This window comes from Rhopalosiphum padi, chromosome 1 (genome assembly GCF_020882245.1).
Source record: "Rhopalosiphum padi isolate XX-2018 chromosome 1, ASM2088224v1, whole genome shotgun sequence".
NCBI lineage: Eukaryota > Metazoa > Arthropoda > Insecta > Hemiptera > Aphididae > Rhopalosiphum > Rhopalosiphum padi.
This window is the reverse complement of record NC_083597.1, coordinates 49139853-49158543: the sequence shown is the minus strand read 5'-3', so window position 1 is coordinate 49158543 and position 18691 is coordinate 49139853. Positions and strand designations below refer to the sequence as shown.

The following is an 18691-nucleotide window of genomic DNA, read 5'->3' as shown; positions in this document are numbered from 1 at the left end:
CAAGTAGCAATGGCTAGTGTTTGATTTGATTTTTTTTTTTATATATATATATATCCTTAAAATTTAAGTAGGATGTGGATGCATGCTAATGTATATGGTAATATGGTCCATTAAATAAACAATTTAATCTAAACAAACTTTTATGTTGTTAAATAGTTGGAGGAAAATTAAGGACATTTAAATAAAAACAACAGATTCCCATTAAAATACATGTTTAAAGCATAAAGTTTATTATGTATATAAAGCACTAACAATAACAAAATCATGGTATTACATAATAATTTCTTCATATTTTTGTATAAGTAATTATAGAAAAATATAAAAATTATAGATAATTCAATACATCACATGAGTAGTTACTGCACAATTATTTTATAGCTAAAATGAGAAATATAATAATTTCAATATGGTTTATACCACTTAATAATATTTAATTTTTTTTTTCGAAGTCACAGATACATATTTTTAAGTACAAATATATATAAAGAAAAAATAGAAAATTATGATTACGAAAATAAACATGTTTGGAACTGAAAATAAAAATAAAAATAAATAAAACAGGATTTTTAAACTTGTCAAAAACATTATTATTATTATTTTGTTTTAGTAGTTTTCTCTGACATATATTTAAAATAACAAACCACAAATTTAAACAAATCCAAAATGCTTAGTTTTTATGGCAATTAAAAGTTTGTGCCTGAGTATAGTACGACTGCTGTAAAGTGGTATATACAATCTAGATATACATGTGTTTGCAGTTGGCAAGTGTGAATCATCAGCAGGACGCATGGTGACGCTAGGCATTGGCTGGAATCCTTCTTCTGATGCTGGCAGAGCTGGTGATCCAGTCCAGAAGTATACCTAAAAATTTGTAACACGTGTTAATAAATAAAATTCTTAGTTAATATTATGATATTTTTTTATACCAAGTCTTGTCTTTCAGATGGAGTCATTTTATCAACAATAGACCATAACCAACGCTTAAATTTTATTTGACGATCACTAGTGGCAAGACCAGACTCATCGTTGAAACTCGTGTATGAGATTAATAAAGGTACATTAATATCACCAACTCCATTTAACAATAATCTCAAATCTTCAGCAGTTAAACCATCTAATGAACTTTCGGGAATTACATCAAATACTCCAGATCTCAATGCCTGGAAAAATATTAAGTATCAATATTGTAACTATTTATCATTTTATTTGTTAATTTTAACTTACAAAGAAGGCTTTTTGTTGAGTTTTAAACATTCTAAACTCAGCATATCTTCTTACATAATCATAAACATTGTTGGGTGTCACTTCAATATCAACACCACAACTAACCAATTCTACACTTCCACCACCTTCTTCTTGGCTCAAATCAATGCTAAAATATTAAAAATTATAAATATTTACAAGATTTTTGTTAGATTAAAAATATATTATACCTGAAGTTTAAATCTAAAGTTGAGAATAATGATTCTTTATCTTTAGATTCAGCATCTAGCACAAGTTGTCTGAGACTTTCATACATAACTGGATCGAAAAATGCTAAATCGTGGAATCTTATAGATCTACCAAGTATCACTTTAAGAACATGTCGATTAAAATACATTGGGCATAATTCATTTTGTAGAAGACATAATCCAATCAATCTAAATAACATTCACATATTTAATTAGCAAAACAATTTATAATGAATAAATATAACTCAAGAACAAAATTTACCTTCCAGTATTTCTGAATGCATTCAGGCGTTCATAAGAAGCTTTTCCTTGACGTGGTGAATAAAATCCTTGTTTACCAGGACAATAAAATAATGGTGTGTTATCATCCAAGTTTTCTTCTGTTACATTTTCTTCTGTAATATTTTCTTTTGCTGGTGGAGCAGGTTTAGAACCATGTTGTTCGGAAAGACTTAAGAACAAATCGACGTCTTCTATAAATAAAACAATTTATGAATAATTTTATACATTAATTTAAATCAAAATGAAAATACCAAGAAGACTATCAGCAGGCGGTAATGGATGAGTCACATCAACAAGTGATGACATTTCAACAGTTTGCATTAGCAATGCAATAGCTTCATTCACACGCATTCTCAAAGCTTCTTCAGATGCTAATAATGTTAGTAGTTGAGCAGGTGATAACTCTAAAAGCATTCCTGTAATTTTGCTGGCTAAACTTGGTCTAATTTGAACAACCTATCATAGAAATTGAAACATTATATTTTTACACTTTTAGTAAGATCAAAAATTATTTTTAACTAGAAAAAAATACCTTTGGATACAGGCGTTCACCAAGTTGTTGCTGGTGTGGAGTTAGATGAGAATTAGGATTAGCATCGGATGATCCAGAATTAGGAACAAATGAACGTGCATCAACAGAGAGTGTTCGACGTTGTTCGCGGTCATTACGCTCAGACCGTCTTGATGGCACTCGTGGTGATAATGGACCAGGATGTCGTATTCGGGGAGCTTCAGTACGCTCACGATTTCTTAAACGTTGAAGAACAGTGTATTGAGAGTATCTACCACCAACTTGAACTGATTCAAGGTTTGGCAATTTTTCACTTGATAGAAGAGCCTGAACAAAAAATACAAATCAATAATTAACTTATAATATTTTGTTTAAAAATAAAAATAAATGTATTTATATTTACCTCAGCTAGGGCAGTATAGAATGATCTAGCAACACCTGATCCTTCTCCAGGTTCATCCTTAAATGTTACTTTTACTCTATTAACCGCTAGACAGGGATGACTACTAGATGTTCTACGGTGATAAGAATTATACTGATTGTTTAATTCTTTGAAAGTCATGAGAATCAATTGATTACGATCACGTTCCAACTGTTTGAATTTAATTAATTTTATTTAAATTAATAACACATATAACTAAGTAATATTAATAACACAATATAATTATTTAAGACATTGTAAAAAGATTGACTAAGATACATACTTTTGATAATGTTAGATCTCTATTTTGCTGATTTCTTAACTTTTCCATATCTCTACGGAACTTTGCTTCTTTAACTGGGAAACCCCCAAGTTCAGATACAACAGATCCAGGTTCCAAGCCTACATCTTCCATAAACACACGACCAAAAAGGTCTAATGTCAAACGCCAGCGACCTAACAATAAGTCATGGGACACACTCTCTCCTAAACGACTTCCCCTTAAAATGAAAACAAAAATTAATAATGAGATTGCATATAATTTGCCAAACAAAAAATAATTAATTATTTTTAACATACTTATTCATTGGTTTAACAATATCATTGTTTGGATATGAATTATGACTATCGTCCACATCAGAATTTGGTTTTACTTGTGCTGAACTTGACTATATTTAAATAAACAAAAAATTAATAAAACATATCTAATACATTTCTATTTCTATAACTAAATCAAATAACAGAGATAAGATACAGAAATTAAAGATTTATCTATCAATTAATTACAAAAACATATAAGTACTTATAATTATAAATAAAATGAAAAACTAATATTAAAGAATAAAGATTTATTTGGCATATTTGGAATAAGATTAACTAAGAATATGTATTAGTAATTTTATTTGGCAGTTTAATTTAATTCTTCTAAATTTCATTTTAAGAATATTATTTTATTAAATACTATGATATAAGTATATTAAAATATCATATAACAGTGCTAGACATAATTTAAATTAAAACTTTATTGTTTAAGATTATTAACAAATTCAATTGAGAAAAAAATCTACCTATCTACAAAATGCTTTAATAATACTATTAAAACGATAACATTTAATATTTCGGTTAAATATTTAAATATAATAAACAATTTTTGAAGTTTTAGCTATTTAATATATATTTTAAAACAACTTACAGAAGTAGATGGAGTTCCACCAGAAGGAGCTCTAACAATTACACTTTTCAGCATAGGTGATGTAGTATCAGAGAAAGTACTTGTTGGTACAATTATTAAGTCTCGATCTCTTTTGGTCATTTCAGCTGTAATTGATATTGATTATTAGATTTTTAAATGATTATTTTGTATTCTACTTACATTCGGGGATTGGTTGAGAAGTGTCTGATTCATCACCTAGGCCAAAGAATTCAGTCATTTCATTAAACTTCTCAACCACATTTGCACGAATAGAAAGATCTTCTGGTTCAGTATCTTGTCCTAAAATTTAAATTATAAATATCAATAATTCTAAGTCATTCAAGGGAATAGACACTCAAGCAATCATCTTGCTATAAAAACAAATTTTAAGATCTATAATGAACTAAAGTAAAAAAATATTATTTAATATGAAATTAATAATTACAATAAACATGTCTAAAATGTTTAAAACAATTATAGCTATATTGTTTACTACATAATATATATATAGTTGAAAAGATAATAATTACATAAATAAATATATATAAACATATATAAGTAAATTATAATATAATTTGACTATAATAATGTTTTAAATTAGTTATAACAAGATGAAAGCATGTCTAGATGTATAAGTTCTTAACACAAAGAAGTCCGCAGTAAAATGTTTTTATCTGCCGCCAGTAAAAACAAATTAAATGCATATGATACATAGGTGAAAAATTTAAAAAAAGTATTATTTCTCATTAGTAGTAACAGGAAGGAGTAATTATTTAATTCCTTTAGATTTAAATACAATGAAATTTGTAGCTCCAACATTAGAAAGAATATGAATATGTCAGCGGACATCGACATGTTAATATTTTTAGATACAATTGTTTTAGTTTTTCTTTTCTACATGTAAACATGCATTCCATTAAATTAAATTATTTTAAAAATACTGTTATTTCTAATTATTAAATTAATTATATCATGTAACCACAGAAACAATTATCGTTGATAATTAAGTTTAAGTTAAATTTTTTCAGTTTTGATTCATGCCCCTAGTATTTTATATTACATTAAAAATATAACTTGTAAATATTATTTTTAATTTTATAATATAATTATTTAAACATGAATTAGCAATAAATAACAAAATATTTTTTTATGTTTTGGCCATTATATATTTTATTACTGAATAGGTTAATGTTTAAGTTTAACAAGAAAAATAAACCATAAAAATATCAATAAAAAAATAAGATATTAAATTAATATTATTATACCTTTTCATTCATTATATTATGTGATATTGAAACTGTAACGATAAACAATATTTAAAGACAACCAAATTCTATCAATACATTTACCAAAAATAACTGAATTCTGGGTTACACAATAAAATCAAAATCTACTCTATTCTACCAACTTTTTCTTTCATGTTCTTTGGGTAACTGTTCACTTCCATTATCGCTACGACTGGATAAACTAAGCCTTGATGGCAGACCTTCCAATGATCCATCTAAAGGTGCTACAAAATGGATCATGTATTTAAATAATAAATATTTTTTCTTCACCAATATAACTTATGACTTATTTATTCATCATTAAATTAAAAACAATTACATACCTGAAAGTTTTGGAGAACCAAACATATCTTCTTTACGTGCATTTGGCTGTAGTAAATGTGGTTGATCAGCTAATGGCATAGCTTGAGTCATAGGTGTTTCAAAAGGATCTGGTGGAGGACATCCTAAACATAAAGTAGAATCTGATCGTTGGAAAAATGCATGTCGTCGACCTCTAGTTCCAGAATCCATGTCTACAAATCTTGGACTAGATGTTTGGCTGATCGATGGTACAGTAGTATTAATTTCTTCATCATTTTCTTCATTGTCATTTTCGTCCTAATAAATAAAAATATAAATAATTAAAACCTAGTTAAATAGAGCTAATAACAGTAATGAATACCAAGTTATATCATAAGAGTTGACTTTAAATAAGCTCAAAAACTTATGATGTAAATACAGTAAAATCTCATTAATCCGGACATCGCTTAATCCGTACAGCTGTTAATAAATTTATAATACGTAAATTACGCTAGTTTATGCCGTAGATTGGAATAAACATGAAAACAAGTTCTATACATTTTCCATAAAAACGGGTTATTGCAATATTTTTTATGTTTAATATTGTTAGATATGTATTAATATTAGTTTAATAATTTATCCAATAAAATTTTCTTAAATTTATAATTTACGATTTTTGGTTATTTTGTTTAATACAGACTTTCATTAATTCGGACAACATAAAGCCTCAATTAGTCTAGATTAATGAAATTTTACTGTAATAAGAAAGATCACAAAGAATTTATCACACATGGAAGATTAATTAGGTGTATCAATATAACATAAAATAATTACATTTATATATCTCGGAGAATATTTTATATTGTAAGATAAAACATCTATATAATTAATATATTATACACATATAATTACATGCTGTAAAACTTACTTGCTGATCTATAACCCAGGGTTCAGGATCTAATGGATCTGCTAAAAGAATAGGTGTATTTATCGATTGACAATTAACAGCAGCTGTGTCAGCCCTCATATAATACACTAAAGCATCCAAAACATAAGCAACATGTTTTAACGAAGAAACATCCAAAACTGGTAAAGAATCTCCATGCTCATTACTATGAGCACGCATTAGAGATAAACAGTATGATATAAATTCACGTCGGGGTTCAACTGCCTGATTATTATTACTACTAGTTGCACCTAAAAAATAAAAATAGATAAATTATTACATAATACATACCATACTTAAATTCTTAAAACATTACCTATTCCAGACGATGTACTAGGCATTGTATTTGTAGTATTCGCTGTAGTTGTTGAATGTAAAGGATGTCTTGGATGTTGTGGATCAGATGATTGAGTAAGTGAGGCACCAAACCTAAGTTGAGCTTCAGTTGAATCCATGATTGCCATTAACCAATCCCAAGTAGGTTTAAGTGACTTTTCGATTATTATCTAAATAAAATATATATTTGAATAATAATATAAAAGAGAACATCTTTTAAATATTACCTGTAAACTACAAGTATCTTGTATTGATATGCGCACTGGTATTGGTAATGATGGCGGATCATTTATAGATGTAACTAATAAATCAGCAATTTGTCGTATGACAACTGCAAATGCTCTAGCTAAACTTGAAGCAGTAGTAGCCATTGTAATTGAATCATTAAGACCAGCTGCAGCAGATGCAACTGCTGCTGCAGCGGCTGCTGCTGCATTATTGCCTCCATTACCAGAATTATTTGTACTATTACTAACTGCAGCTACAGCAGATCGTCTCAATGATGTAGGATCTATGAATACTAGTGAATTTCCAGAAGCAACTCTAAACCCTATAAAATAAAAATTTCCTTATTAACACTAAAAATATTTGAAATAATGGGCAAGATATTATAATACATTACTTATTAACAATTTTAACATTATATAAAAATATATGATCACTGAAAAAGCCATACATTACTTATGATATATATTTCAATTTACAACCTTTTATCAGCTTATATACTCTAATATATTATGTTAGTTAGTAGTGTGCCAAAGTAGGCATTTTAGAGGTAATTACTTCAAGAACAAAATAGATGAGTGGACAATTGATTTAGTCTTATATAATTTATTTTTAATAATAATGTTTATACTATTAAGTAAAAAAAAAATATATATTAAAAGCTGTAGGTAAATGGGTTAATAAGTAGTTTATTTACTTCAGGTCTGAAAATTGTTCAGCACGCTATTGATATTAATATACAAAATATTAATATTACACAAAATGAGTATTTTTTTCTTATCCAAGAACAAAAATTGTGAAGAATAAAATTTATACATTCAATTTATACAAATTATATTTTATCGAGAATTGAAAAAACTAAATTGAAAAAAATAAAATCAATAAACACGTTTTACAACAAAAGAAATTGATATGTAAATATATTATTTAAATAATTTATAATATAAATAAATAACAATAATAATTGGATAATTGGTTAGCATCTTATACTTTTAATAACTCAATTTAATAACAATATAAATATTTACCTGTTGCTGTTCGAGTGGCAGTATCGCGATTTCTAATCGCCCATTGCATAGATTGTGGTGCTAAATTTGTTCTATGTCCTTGTCCAGAAGATGTACTGTAAAATATTAAACAAAATTTAATGTTAAAATTGTATAATTGTGTTATTATAATTGAAACTAACGCTCTTCTTTCTAATTGATCTTCTGACACAAGAAATTCTTCAGCATCTAATTCATCAGTTTCTCCAGCTTCAGATTCTTCCCCATCTTCTTGTTGAGTAGACTCTCCTGATTCATCGTCAGTATCTGATCCAGCAGTAGCTCCTGTCTGAACACTTCTTTGACCACCACCATCTTGATTACTTTGATCAGAATCTGAATCTGTTTCAACTAACATATCTTCTGTATCAGATTCTGGGTCAACTGGACCTTGTTGATTAGAATCAGAAATACTATTTGGCCCTAAACGAACATGACTTTCAAGAACACTCCCCATAACATCTTCGGGATCACTACCTTCGCCATCGTTATCTGAAAAAAATAATTATTAATACTTATAGTATGTTAAAGCTAAAAATTTAATTTTTTAAGAAACTCAACCAGTTTTCAGATATCTATAGATTTTTTTTAAGACATTTTGATATATAAAATTATGTACAAGACACTAATTTGTTGAAAACTGATAGACCACATACAACTACATTTAAATTAAAAATTTAGTTAATAAAAAAAATTACTGTCTGCCATTTCATCTTCTAATTCTATATCAATTGGAGGTTGATCATTTTGGGATTGTCTGTGAACATTAGTACCTTCTATTTGATCAGACAAGTTCATGTTATTTGGAGCCATTGGCTCTACAAAAAATATTTCTTCATAACTCTAAAATATATGTAATTATTATTATTCTTTCTTTCTAAATATATATATATTGTGATAATACACACTTGTATATCTGGATTGGAATTAGTAGACAAAGTAAATGGAGCAGTAGGTCTTGCGACACCAAGACGAACAGGCGCAATTAAGCTTTCAGCTGTTTCACATAACTCTTCTATTGATAATTTCATCATTGATTGGAAAATTCGTCTTGCTCTAGCAAATGGTGAAGATAAATTTCCAAGCCTAATTTAAACAAACATAAAATAAAAAATAAAAAATGTTTACACTCATTAATCATTATACACTCACATTCGTCGCTTATTATTTTGAGGGGCTAATTCAACACTATAAACAACAAATACACGTATTACAGATCTAATAAAACGACGTGCTATTGAGTTAACTTCAGCTGAATTACTTAATGGATTATGCAGTTCTTTAACAATTGTTGTCACCAGAGCATCAACCATCTAAATATATCAAAATATTATAAGTATATTATCCTTTCAAAATAATAAATAAATTATATTAACTTACTAAAAATGAGTTAGTTATTACTTCAGCATTACATTTAAAAAGTAAACAGTGCATAAATTTGTCCAGGAATGTAGTACCAGACTGGTTTTTTAAATACGGTTGGTCAGTTGTTAATTTAGATTCAGAATCATTTTTTACTCCTGACATTATCATTGCTTTTACAGCAGGCCAATCATTTAGTAATCTTTCTAATGCTTTACGACTAAATCGGGGTGGTTCTAAATCATGATCTGGCATATCCATTTCTATAATAATAAAAACATTAAAAATATCTCTTTGATGATACAACAATTAGGTTGAAATATTACCAATATCAGAAGATGGTGTTTTACGAGAAGCAGCCCGTTGTCTGGATGATCTGCTATATTGACGTTGTTCATTTGATTGTCGGCCAACTGTTTGTACCAAAAACAATAATATACTTTCTCCTCTGAAAAATTAAAAAATGTTAAATAGCTGTAGTCTGATAACATTTTATAATAATACCTTGAATTATAATGGGTTACTAAATCAGTTTCATTAATTAATCTGTTTAGTAGCTGTGATCTCGATGCTTGATGACCTTGCACTAAAGCTTTACAGCGACATTTTTCCCAACAATCACAATATGCAGTAGGGGATGTTCTTTTCAATTTACAGTCATGGCCTCGATGACAAACCCGAGCACACTCTGTGCAGCAGCATAATGATCCAGTTAAACCGCATGTACGGCATTCAAATATATCCTGGTACAAAATTATACATATAAATAATTTATTTAATTAATATTTAAAGTTAACTCATAATTATGATTAATGATTACCCATCAATCTACATCATTATTAGTAATTATGACATTAATAGATTATTTATCAAAACTAAAGATATACTTAAAAACAGATACTTATTACTACATAGAATATCTTTTTGTTCAATAATATATCATTGTCCATATTAACAAAATAAAATTAATACGTTTTCCAACATGAATTTATTATTTTTTTAGAAAATATGAAAACAAATAAAAGTCAATAATAATTAATTTCAAATAATTTTATCACAACATATTATAATCAACATTTTAATAAGTATTATACAACTAGGGGATATTTTGTTTCTGATTTAAACTGAACTTGTCACCATTACTTTGAGTATACTATGTCTAAATAGACTCCTACATACTCACTATGAATAGTTAATTGTAATAAAGTTTATGGAAAAATAAATAAATTAAAAAAAATATTATTTAACTTGTAAAAAAAATAACAAAGGGACAACAACACTAGAAAACATATTTGCCAGGGACATGAGACCTAAGCATTATGTATATAGTTAATACTCATATCATGAAGTCAATATAGTCCATTTTATATATTTCAAGTCAGATAACTACTTAGACATAATTTTTGACACACGAAAAAAAACATATTTAAGAATATCAACAGAACAAAAGTGTGAGGAATCCATGCATAAACTAATTCTTATTAATTATTCAAAATATGACAAAATGTGAGCACAATACTTTAAAAAATAGCACATATAAAATATATTACCTGATTAATATGTTCAGCTCCAGTCCAAGTAAAACTGCAAGTATCATTGCAACAAATAACGTGCAATGGACTGTAATCTGGATTTGAGCCAGCAGGGTACACCATAGAAGCTAAAACTTCCTTTGCTTTAAGAATTTTCTCACTATCACTTTCACGATAAAATGATCTCTCAGTATACCAAATATGTGTCTTATAAATTGATAAAGGTGGTGGAGGTGGTGGAAGAGGAAAATATCCTATAATAAAAAATGTATTTCAATCAAGTATTTCAATATGATTAGGAAAACTTTTGAAAATAGTCTAAAAAATACTAATATTTTTTAATAAAACTAACCTTTAGAAAAATCATTTGACTGTTGTTGTGATGGTGGAGGCGGTGGTGGTGGAGGTGGTGGTTGTGACTGTGGCAATCCAGATGATGATAGTGACCAATAAGGTGGTAATTCAAAGTTACCAACAGGCGAATTCTTAAACAAAGGTACTGGCTGAGGAGCTATTTCTGAAGGTACTTTGTTACTACTAGTAGGATTGGATCCTGTTCCAGCAACTGAAGATCTCCAAGCACTCATCACATTTTTAATTGCATGCTCTTGTTCGGTAGTCGAAGTGCCTTGCATTTCAAATATATTAGGCGGTAGTACTACTTTAGAAACCACACGATGGATAGTATCAAGTAAAATAATAGCAGCAGGATAAGCTCTAACAGTCACCGCCAACATAAATGGTGTTAATCCTTGAGCATCTCTAAACAATTTAAATAAGAAATTAATTTTAGAATTGTTATGAAAAGTAAAATAATAGAATTGATAGGTTAAAGAAAAAAAGTTATAAGTATTTATCATTGAGCAGATTAAAAAAATAAAAAAAAAAATTAATGTATAAATAATATATAAAAAAAAAAAATAAATAAATAACAAAAAAAAAAATTATTTGTACCAAATTTTGAAGAAAACTAATATTAACATACTTAGCGGTCAGTAGATCTAATAGATGAGGTGAAAATACAGATGATTCACACAGTAGTCGTAAAATAGCCAATGCGTTGTTTCTTCTTTCAGTATTTGGATTAATTGGTGGCGTAGGTTGAATTGTTTCTTCTTCATTTTGTAAAACTGGGTTTGACTGAGTAGTTGCATTAACTGGTTCTTGCCATGGTTCAGGAACAGTACCTGGAGGTGGTGCCTCATCATTCATTTCCATTGGCTCAGAGTCAGATGAATTATTAGTGGTATCTAATGATTAGTAAAATCACTCATGTTTATCAATTGAATACATGTATGAATCTAAGTAACTATATTTTAATATTTTCCCGTATGTTAACATAGGAAAACTTAATTCACTAACCATACATTAACTTACTTGATCTAACAGCAGCTGAAGCTCGTCTCATCATTTCTCGTAAGCTAAATGTTGATCGTACTCCAAATGCCTTTTGAATTACATTCAAAGTGTCTACATTGGAATTTGGTTGATTTGATACATTATCTCCTTCTAGAAATATAATAAAACATACACATTAGATAAATACTTACTATTAATTAAAAATGACATATTTTTAATACCTTCTAGTTCTTTATTTGAAATAGGAGCACAGACTGAAACACAAGCATGTAAAAGATTACGATTACCATCGCATCGCTCTGCTAAAATCTGTGATAAGAGGACACCATTATCTATAAAAATGCAAAAAAATGCCTTCATTAAATGTACCTAGAAAATATAAAATTGAATAATAAAATATAATTATAATAATTAATACCAATTTCAAGTGATAACTGTTGTATCAACAATTTAACAGACTCAAGATTGGGTTTTAATATTCGGGACATGAGTATTTGTTGTTCTACATCCAATACTATGATGGCAGCAACTGCTTTTACGTGAGGAGAAGTAACTGTATATGAACCAATACCCATACACCGTACAGGTCCCAAATCTAACCATTGTGGCTCTCTCATTGAATCAGTACTGTCCTTAGCAAGCGGATATATAGTTCGATTACCATCACGTAAAATACATATATTATCTTTGCTCTATAATGAAAATATAATAAATTACAATTACAATTTACTTTTAAGTTATAAATTATGATATTAAATAGAAAATTACTTCAGCAGTACAAATAATCTGCATATTATCAGGATTCAATCCTATTAAAGCACTAGCATCAACCGGAAATGGACTATCTTGCTCTATTTTTCCACTAGTTACATTAAATTTGATGTAACTGATTTTTGAACCATTTTTTACAATAGCATGTACACCTTTAAATAAAATACAGTTGTATATGAAAAAAAATAATGTCAATAAATTAATATACCTTGACCATCAATAGTTAAAGTAAGGATTTGATTTCCGTTATCAGTTGGTATATTTATTCTTCTAGGTGTTCTCTGAAAACAGTCTGGTACTTTACTTGCAACAGCCACTTTACAAACCTAAGTATAAATTAATTATATAAACATTAAAAATCAAAAATTTAAATAATATAATAACCAATTTTTTTCTTATTTACCTGTAGGTCATCTTTTTTCATTAATCTAACTTCATTTTGGTCTAACATCTTTATGATGTTTGTCACTACATCATCACTTGCAGACGTATTTGGATCTTTATCTTTAGGAAATATTCCAGTTATAATATCTTTTGAAACACAAGGGAATTTAACTGCAGCATATGAACCATCCAAATGAACAACACGACCTATAAAAATGCAATGTATAATAACCAATGTGTATAAATCATTTTTGTTATGGAAATTACCAATAGGCAAACTCTTTTGGTCTTCAACAAATACAACATCTTTTAGTGGCCAATCCTCTTCAATATTTTTATCATCTTCAAGGCCCTTCATTGTCACTCTTTTGGTTCTCTCTGAAAATTATCATACGTTAACTCAAATTTTTAATAAATCAATAACCTTTAGAAGATACTCTTTGATAAGTTTAGATTACATTTTTTTTTCAATTTTCTCATATTCTATACATGCAAATCTGCCTTTAATTATTTAATTAATAATATATATAATATAAATATATATGAAAAATCATCATCACAAGGCAGGTGTTTGTTTATAGTACACATTAATTAAAAGGTAAATTTACTTACTTGAGCTTTGAATAGTGCTTCCTGTTTCACTGCAAGTGCTTGATGCTGGAGAAGGAGGTGGTGGCATGTCAATTCTATCAGCAGTCTCTTTACTTTTTTCAATAGGTGAGCATGATTTAGAGGAACTACTATTAATATTTTGAGACTGAAATATCTGAGGTGGTGTCAAAATTTGAAATCTGCAAACATCAGCATATGTCCAGGCAGAATTTAATAATTGACCTATTTTAGGTTCGCCGCCGTATAAAGTTATGCCTATAAATAAATATTAATATAAATAACACAATAATATGTTTAACATTTAGAAATGTATAAATACCAATAGCTCCTGGCTGATAAAGTGGACTGTTTTTCATACAAACTTGACTTCCAATAATAATATCAGAATTTAAATTATTAGTTTTTTGTTTTCTAGCTTTAGTACGATATTTATCCCATATTTTACGTCTCTGATTAAATGGTAATACTCCCCTGTGATTGAAATAATTGTATTTTAAATTTCATCAAATGTTTTATAATATTAATAGTAAAATTAATACATACCACCAATAAAGTGCTCCACTTTCCAAACGTGCTAAAGTATACAGCGGACAAGTATGGATAGAAATTACATGATCAACAACAAATTCAGAATAAAGCTGAGCTGGATGTTCAAGTTTAGAAGCAGTAGCAGCATGAGTAAGACTTTCATCCATCCATGTAGCTACTTTATTAGATTCAGTTACTACAGAAACTCGTATAATAGTACCAGAAAGAAGAACTACTTTTTCATTTGTTAAACCAAGAGCATTAGTCTTTGGATGATGTACATTGTTCTGAAAAAAAATGTATTACATGAATAAAAATGTTAAATAGATCATAAGTTTTACCTACATCTAAAGTCTTGTAAGGATCAGCATCTTCCCATTTCCATTGATAAAGTTGCCCTCCAGCAGACAAGGCAATTAATTCTGAGTGGATTGCGGCAATTTGTATAAATTTTACATTTGGTTCTGGCCAATATTCTGCATCATTGGACAACCACAAAGGATTGCCAGTGTTACTATCCTTTTTCTTAGAGTCTGCGGAAAATTCATAAGGTCCAACGTTAGAGTCCTTTTTTTTAGAGTCTATAAAAAATACAATTCAAAGCATAATAATAGATCATTAAACTTATATTTCCTTTATTATAATTTACCTGTATCTTTATCCCATGCTGAATCACGTAGTGCTCCTTCAAGCCACTGTTGTTGTCTTTGACGATGTTGTTGCTGTCCATAACAATGACGATCTCTCCATCTAGTGAAACTGTCTCGATCACTGGGTCCTGAATTACGATCACTGGATGTACTGTCATTTGCACTATTGCTTACACGATCACGTTCGCCTAATCTTCTAGCACCATTCCTACGAAATGTCAACATGGGTCTAAAATCCATGTAGATACTTATAAAGCTAAATAAAATGCAATAAAATATATCACATTTACCTTCTAGATGAAGAATATGAAAACATATCTTCAGAAAAAATTGCATCAGCATCAATAATAACAGAATGATCTGAATGAAATCCTCCACTATCCAATAAAGACATCAAATCATCAGGAACATAAGAGTCTCCACCAGGTCCATTGACTTCCTCAATTTCTCCATCACCTTCTTCGTCATCACGTGATAAAAGATTGTTGACAGCCAAATTCACGTCCAAATTTGTTCGCTGAAGTTCACGTATTATTAAATTTCGACTTTTACCTTGCAACACAACTTGTGCTTGAGCTACAAGCTCTTCTGGTACAAATTGAGCTGGCATAACTGGACGTCCACTTGATGAACCACTGCTCATTATCACACCACTACCAGATGATCTAAATAAATTACAATAATTATATACTGAGTTCTACATAATATTAGAAATGTTGAACATTTTACCTTGAAGTTCCACGGAATGTTCCTGATCTCATTATACGAGCTCGTCGAGTTAGATGACGAGTGGCAGAACTTAAATTTCCACCACCCCCACCACCACCACCTCCACTATTTCCACTGCTGGATTTAGAAGGCAACTTATTGGCATCTCCAGTAGATCTGGACAAGTCCAATCTTTCTGCGAGTACTGTAAATGGAATTCGAGCCACTCGTCCATCTTCAAATAATAAGCCAATATGATATGGTCCAACTACAATTTGTTTGATTGGAGATTTGATATTTGATAGCACAGGATAAGATGATGTATTTCCTAAAATACTTCTATTTAAACGTTCTGAAACTTCTTTAAATCTGAAAACAAATAGAACAAATTTTGATTAAATATAAGTACATTTATTTATTATATACAAATGTGATATAGATGCCTACTATTTAATAATATTTTAATATATATAATAAAATTATTTCATAATTGATAAATAAGTACATGATTAAAATTTTAAATCATAAAAAGTAATAAAAATTATAATATAAACTTGACTAGCAACACTAGTCACAACATTTTAAATCTAATTAAAACGGTAAAATATAGGTACTTTTGATTATTTTAATGGTTTGAAATTTGTTATTAAAAGTAATAGAGCACAAATAGCACTTCAATTAACAATTGTATTAATAAGTAGGTATAGTTTATTTTTAACAGCAGACATTTTTAAAATGTAGATACCTTAATAAAACCTAGAATTTAATTAACAATCATTATTAATTATTAGATACCTACACAAAAGAAATCCCTATTGTCAACAATTTTAGTGATTACCTAGGAATATAAGCACAAAGGTACTCAGAACAGGAATTTGATAGATAGGTACTTATTATGAGCAGAATTTGGTTTTAATAACTGAATAAATTAGAGAATAATTATTATAAATAACTATCTTTAGTAATTATAGTAATATAACTCTACAATATTGATGAGCTAGTATACATATTTAACAAATTTATTTATTTTGTCATCTTTGATTAATATAATTAATTAATAAAATCTATAATTTAGCACAAATAAAAACAAGAATGTACTTTACGATAAAAATGGGAACATAGGCAAAATTAAAATTATTAACATTAAAAACTATACAATTACAGTTATTATAACAAAATGTATACTGTCTTATTTAATTATTAATTGTGCAGAAACAATGTTATCAAAAAATACATTACGTAAATAGTCAACCCTAATTTTGGGTAATACCACTAATATAATACATAGTTTTATATGCGCATATTCATAAACACAAAAAAATATTCAATTTTTATAATGATTTAACCTATGGATATTTTAAATATACTTATTTACTATATATAACCATAACGAATGTACCACCTCACAATAATAGCTTAATTAAGTTAATTACATGAATATATCCATTTCATATTTGTGTACAATTAGTGTGTTAACACAAAAATAAACAAAAAAAATGTAGAATAAAATTGGTACCTAGTTCTTATTTTATTATAATAGAATTCCTATTTAATATTAGGTACCTACCTAATCATATTTCTTAAAAAGGAAAACCATTTAATACTATCCCATAAAATTAAGATGCGCATTATAAATTTACAATAATACATAAATGTAAAACAGTGTTTTTTGAATAGTTTTACCCGTAATTAGTAAGTAGGCAAATGTTGTTATAACAATACACGACTAAGGGACACTTGTTGTAAAACGTACAATCGTTCAAACAACGACGACAAAAATAAATTAAATTAATTCAGATGAGACGATGGATACTGAAACCATATTGCAACCTAGGTACTGTTCCGATTCTTATTGACACTCAGCAATTATTATTATTTTTAAAAAACAGTAGTCCAAATACTATATTATATTATTAAAAGTAGTCTTCAGACTAATACTTTTATAAAATTATAACAGTTGCTAATTGCTAAAATGAACTGACCGGGTTAAACCTATCTGATATCATATGACCATTGTGTATAGTGTACAACATGGGCGTCGAAATCAAAGAAAAAATCCGTTTTTCACGTAATCGATAAAATAACACTGTTTAGTGAACCAGCATCGGCATCACCACACCCAGCGGGAAAACATAAACGCATCGTCCGACAGACGGAAAACGCAAAAAAAAGGTAAAAATATGTACGACGTTCACGACCGACAAACACACTGTCGGGGGGAGGCGGAACGCGTCCCATCAGCAACTAACAAAGAACAACACGAAGACAGACTAAAACGATTGAATAAGTGTATGTGCCGACCTGTCGTTGAGCTGATCATCCGTTCCAGGGGCTGGATGGACGATGAATTGTAACGACGACATTGGACGCGATGCGAGGCAGAGAATGTCTGCCGGCGCACATCAACGCGAACCGTCCGACGAACGTCTGGACGTTTAGCTGCGGTATTTGGGGCGGCGAACACAAATACCGTCGAGACGGATCACGCAGGGACTATAGAGCCGGAAAAAACGACTCAAATGAAAAAAACTGCACGCACTATACACACAAACACACCACTAAACGTCGTGCACAGAAACGGTTCAACGAGCGAGATATGCTATCGCCATTTTTGACGATGATGATGATGATGATGAGGATGGTGACGGTGACAAAAACGAGGGGGTATAGGACCGAATGGTTCGCTACTCAGAGTATGGCACTATGGCCGTGCGGCGGTGCCATGGTGGGAGGGAGTCACGACCATGCCGACGGCAGCTGGTCACCGATGGTTACCAATAGTACCACACTACCACCGTCGTTTGGTA

General features: G+C 29.2%; 1 protein-coding gene across 6 annotated transcripts; it reads right to left on the bottom strand.

Moving 5' to 3' along the window:
• Positions 1-207: 207 nt before the first annotated feature.
• Positions 208-18564, bottom strand: LOC132916936 (E3 ubiquitin-protein ligase UBR5). Of its 6 annotated transcripts, none has more exons than XM_060977397.1 (43): positions 18186-18564; positions 15906-16253; positions 15467-15841; positions 15176-15405; positions 14872-15107; positions 14542-14813; positions 14318-14469; positions 13999-14253; positions 13654-13764; positions 13406-13593; positions 13211-13328; positions 13000-13154; positions 12650-12923; positions 12453-12563; positions 12250-12381; positions 11858-12122; positions 11225-11634; positions 10891-11126; positions 9845-10083; positions 9667-9788; positions 9359-9603; positions 9131-9291; positions 8887-9064; positions 8677-8821; positions 8122-8470; positions 7961-8055; positions 6935-7257; positions 6688-6877; positions 6354-6622; positions 5467-5743; positions 5266-5367; positions 4038-4157; positions 3858-3982; positions 3245-3333; positions 2949-3165; positions 2648-2836; positions 2266-2571; positions 1985-2189; positions 1714-1924; positions 1434-1640; positions 1225-1372; positions 927-1160; positions 208-861 (listed from the first exon to the last, which is right to left on the bottom strand). In XM_060977397.1, the coding sequence occupies exons 1-43, from the start codon at positions 18245-18247 to the stop codon at positions 649-651; spliced, it is 8889 nt and encodes a 2962-aa protein (XP_060833380.1). In that variant the 5' UTR covers positions 18248-18564; the 3' UTR covers positions 208-648. The 6 variants fall into 6 exon arrangements, with proteins under 6 accessions (XP_060833380.1, XP_060833381.1, XP_060833384.1 ...); XM_060977398.1 differs by having other exon boundaries at positions 1714-1921; XM_060977401.1 differs by having other exon boundaries at positions 14872-15059.
• Between the last annotated feature and the right edge of the window lie 127 nt (positions 18565-18691).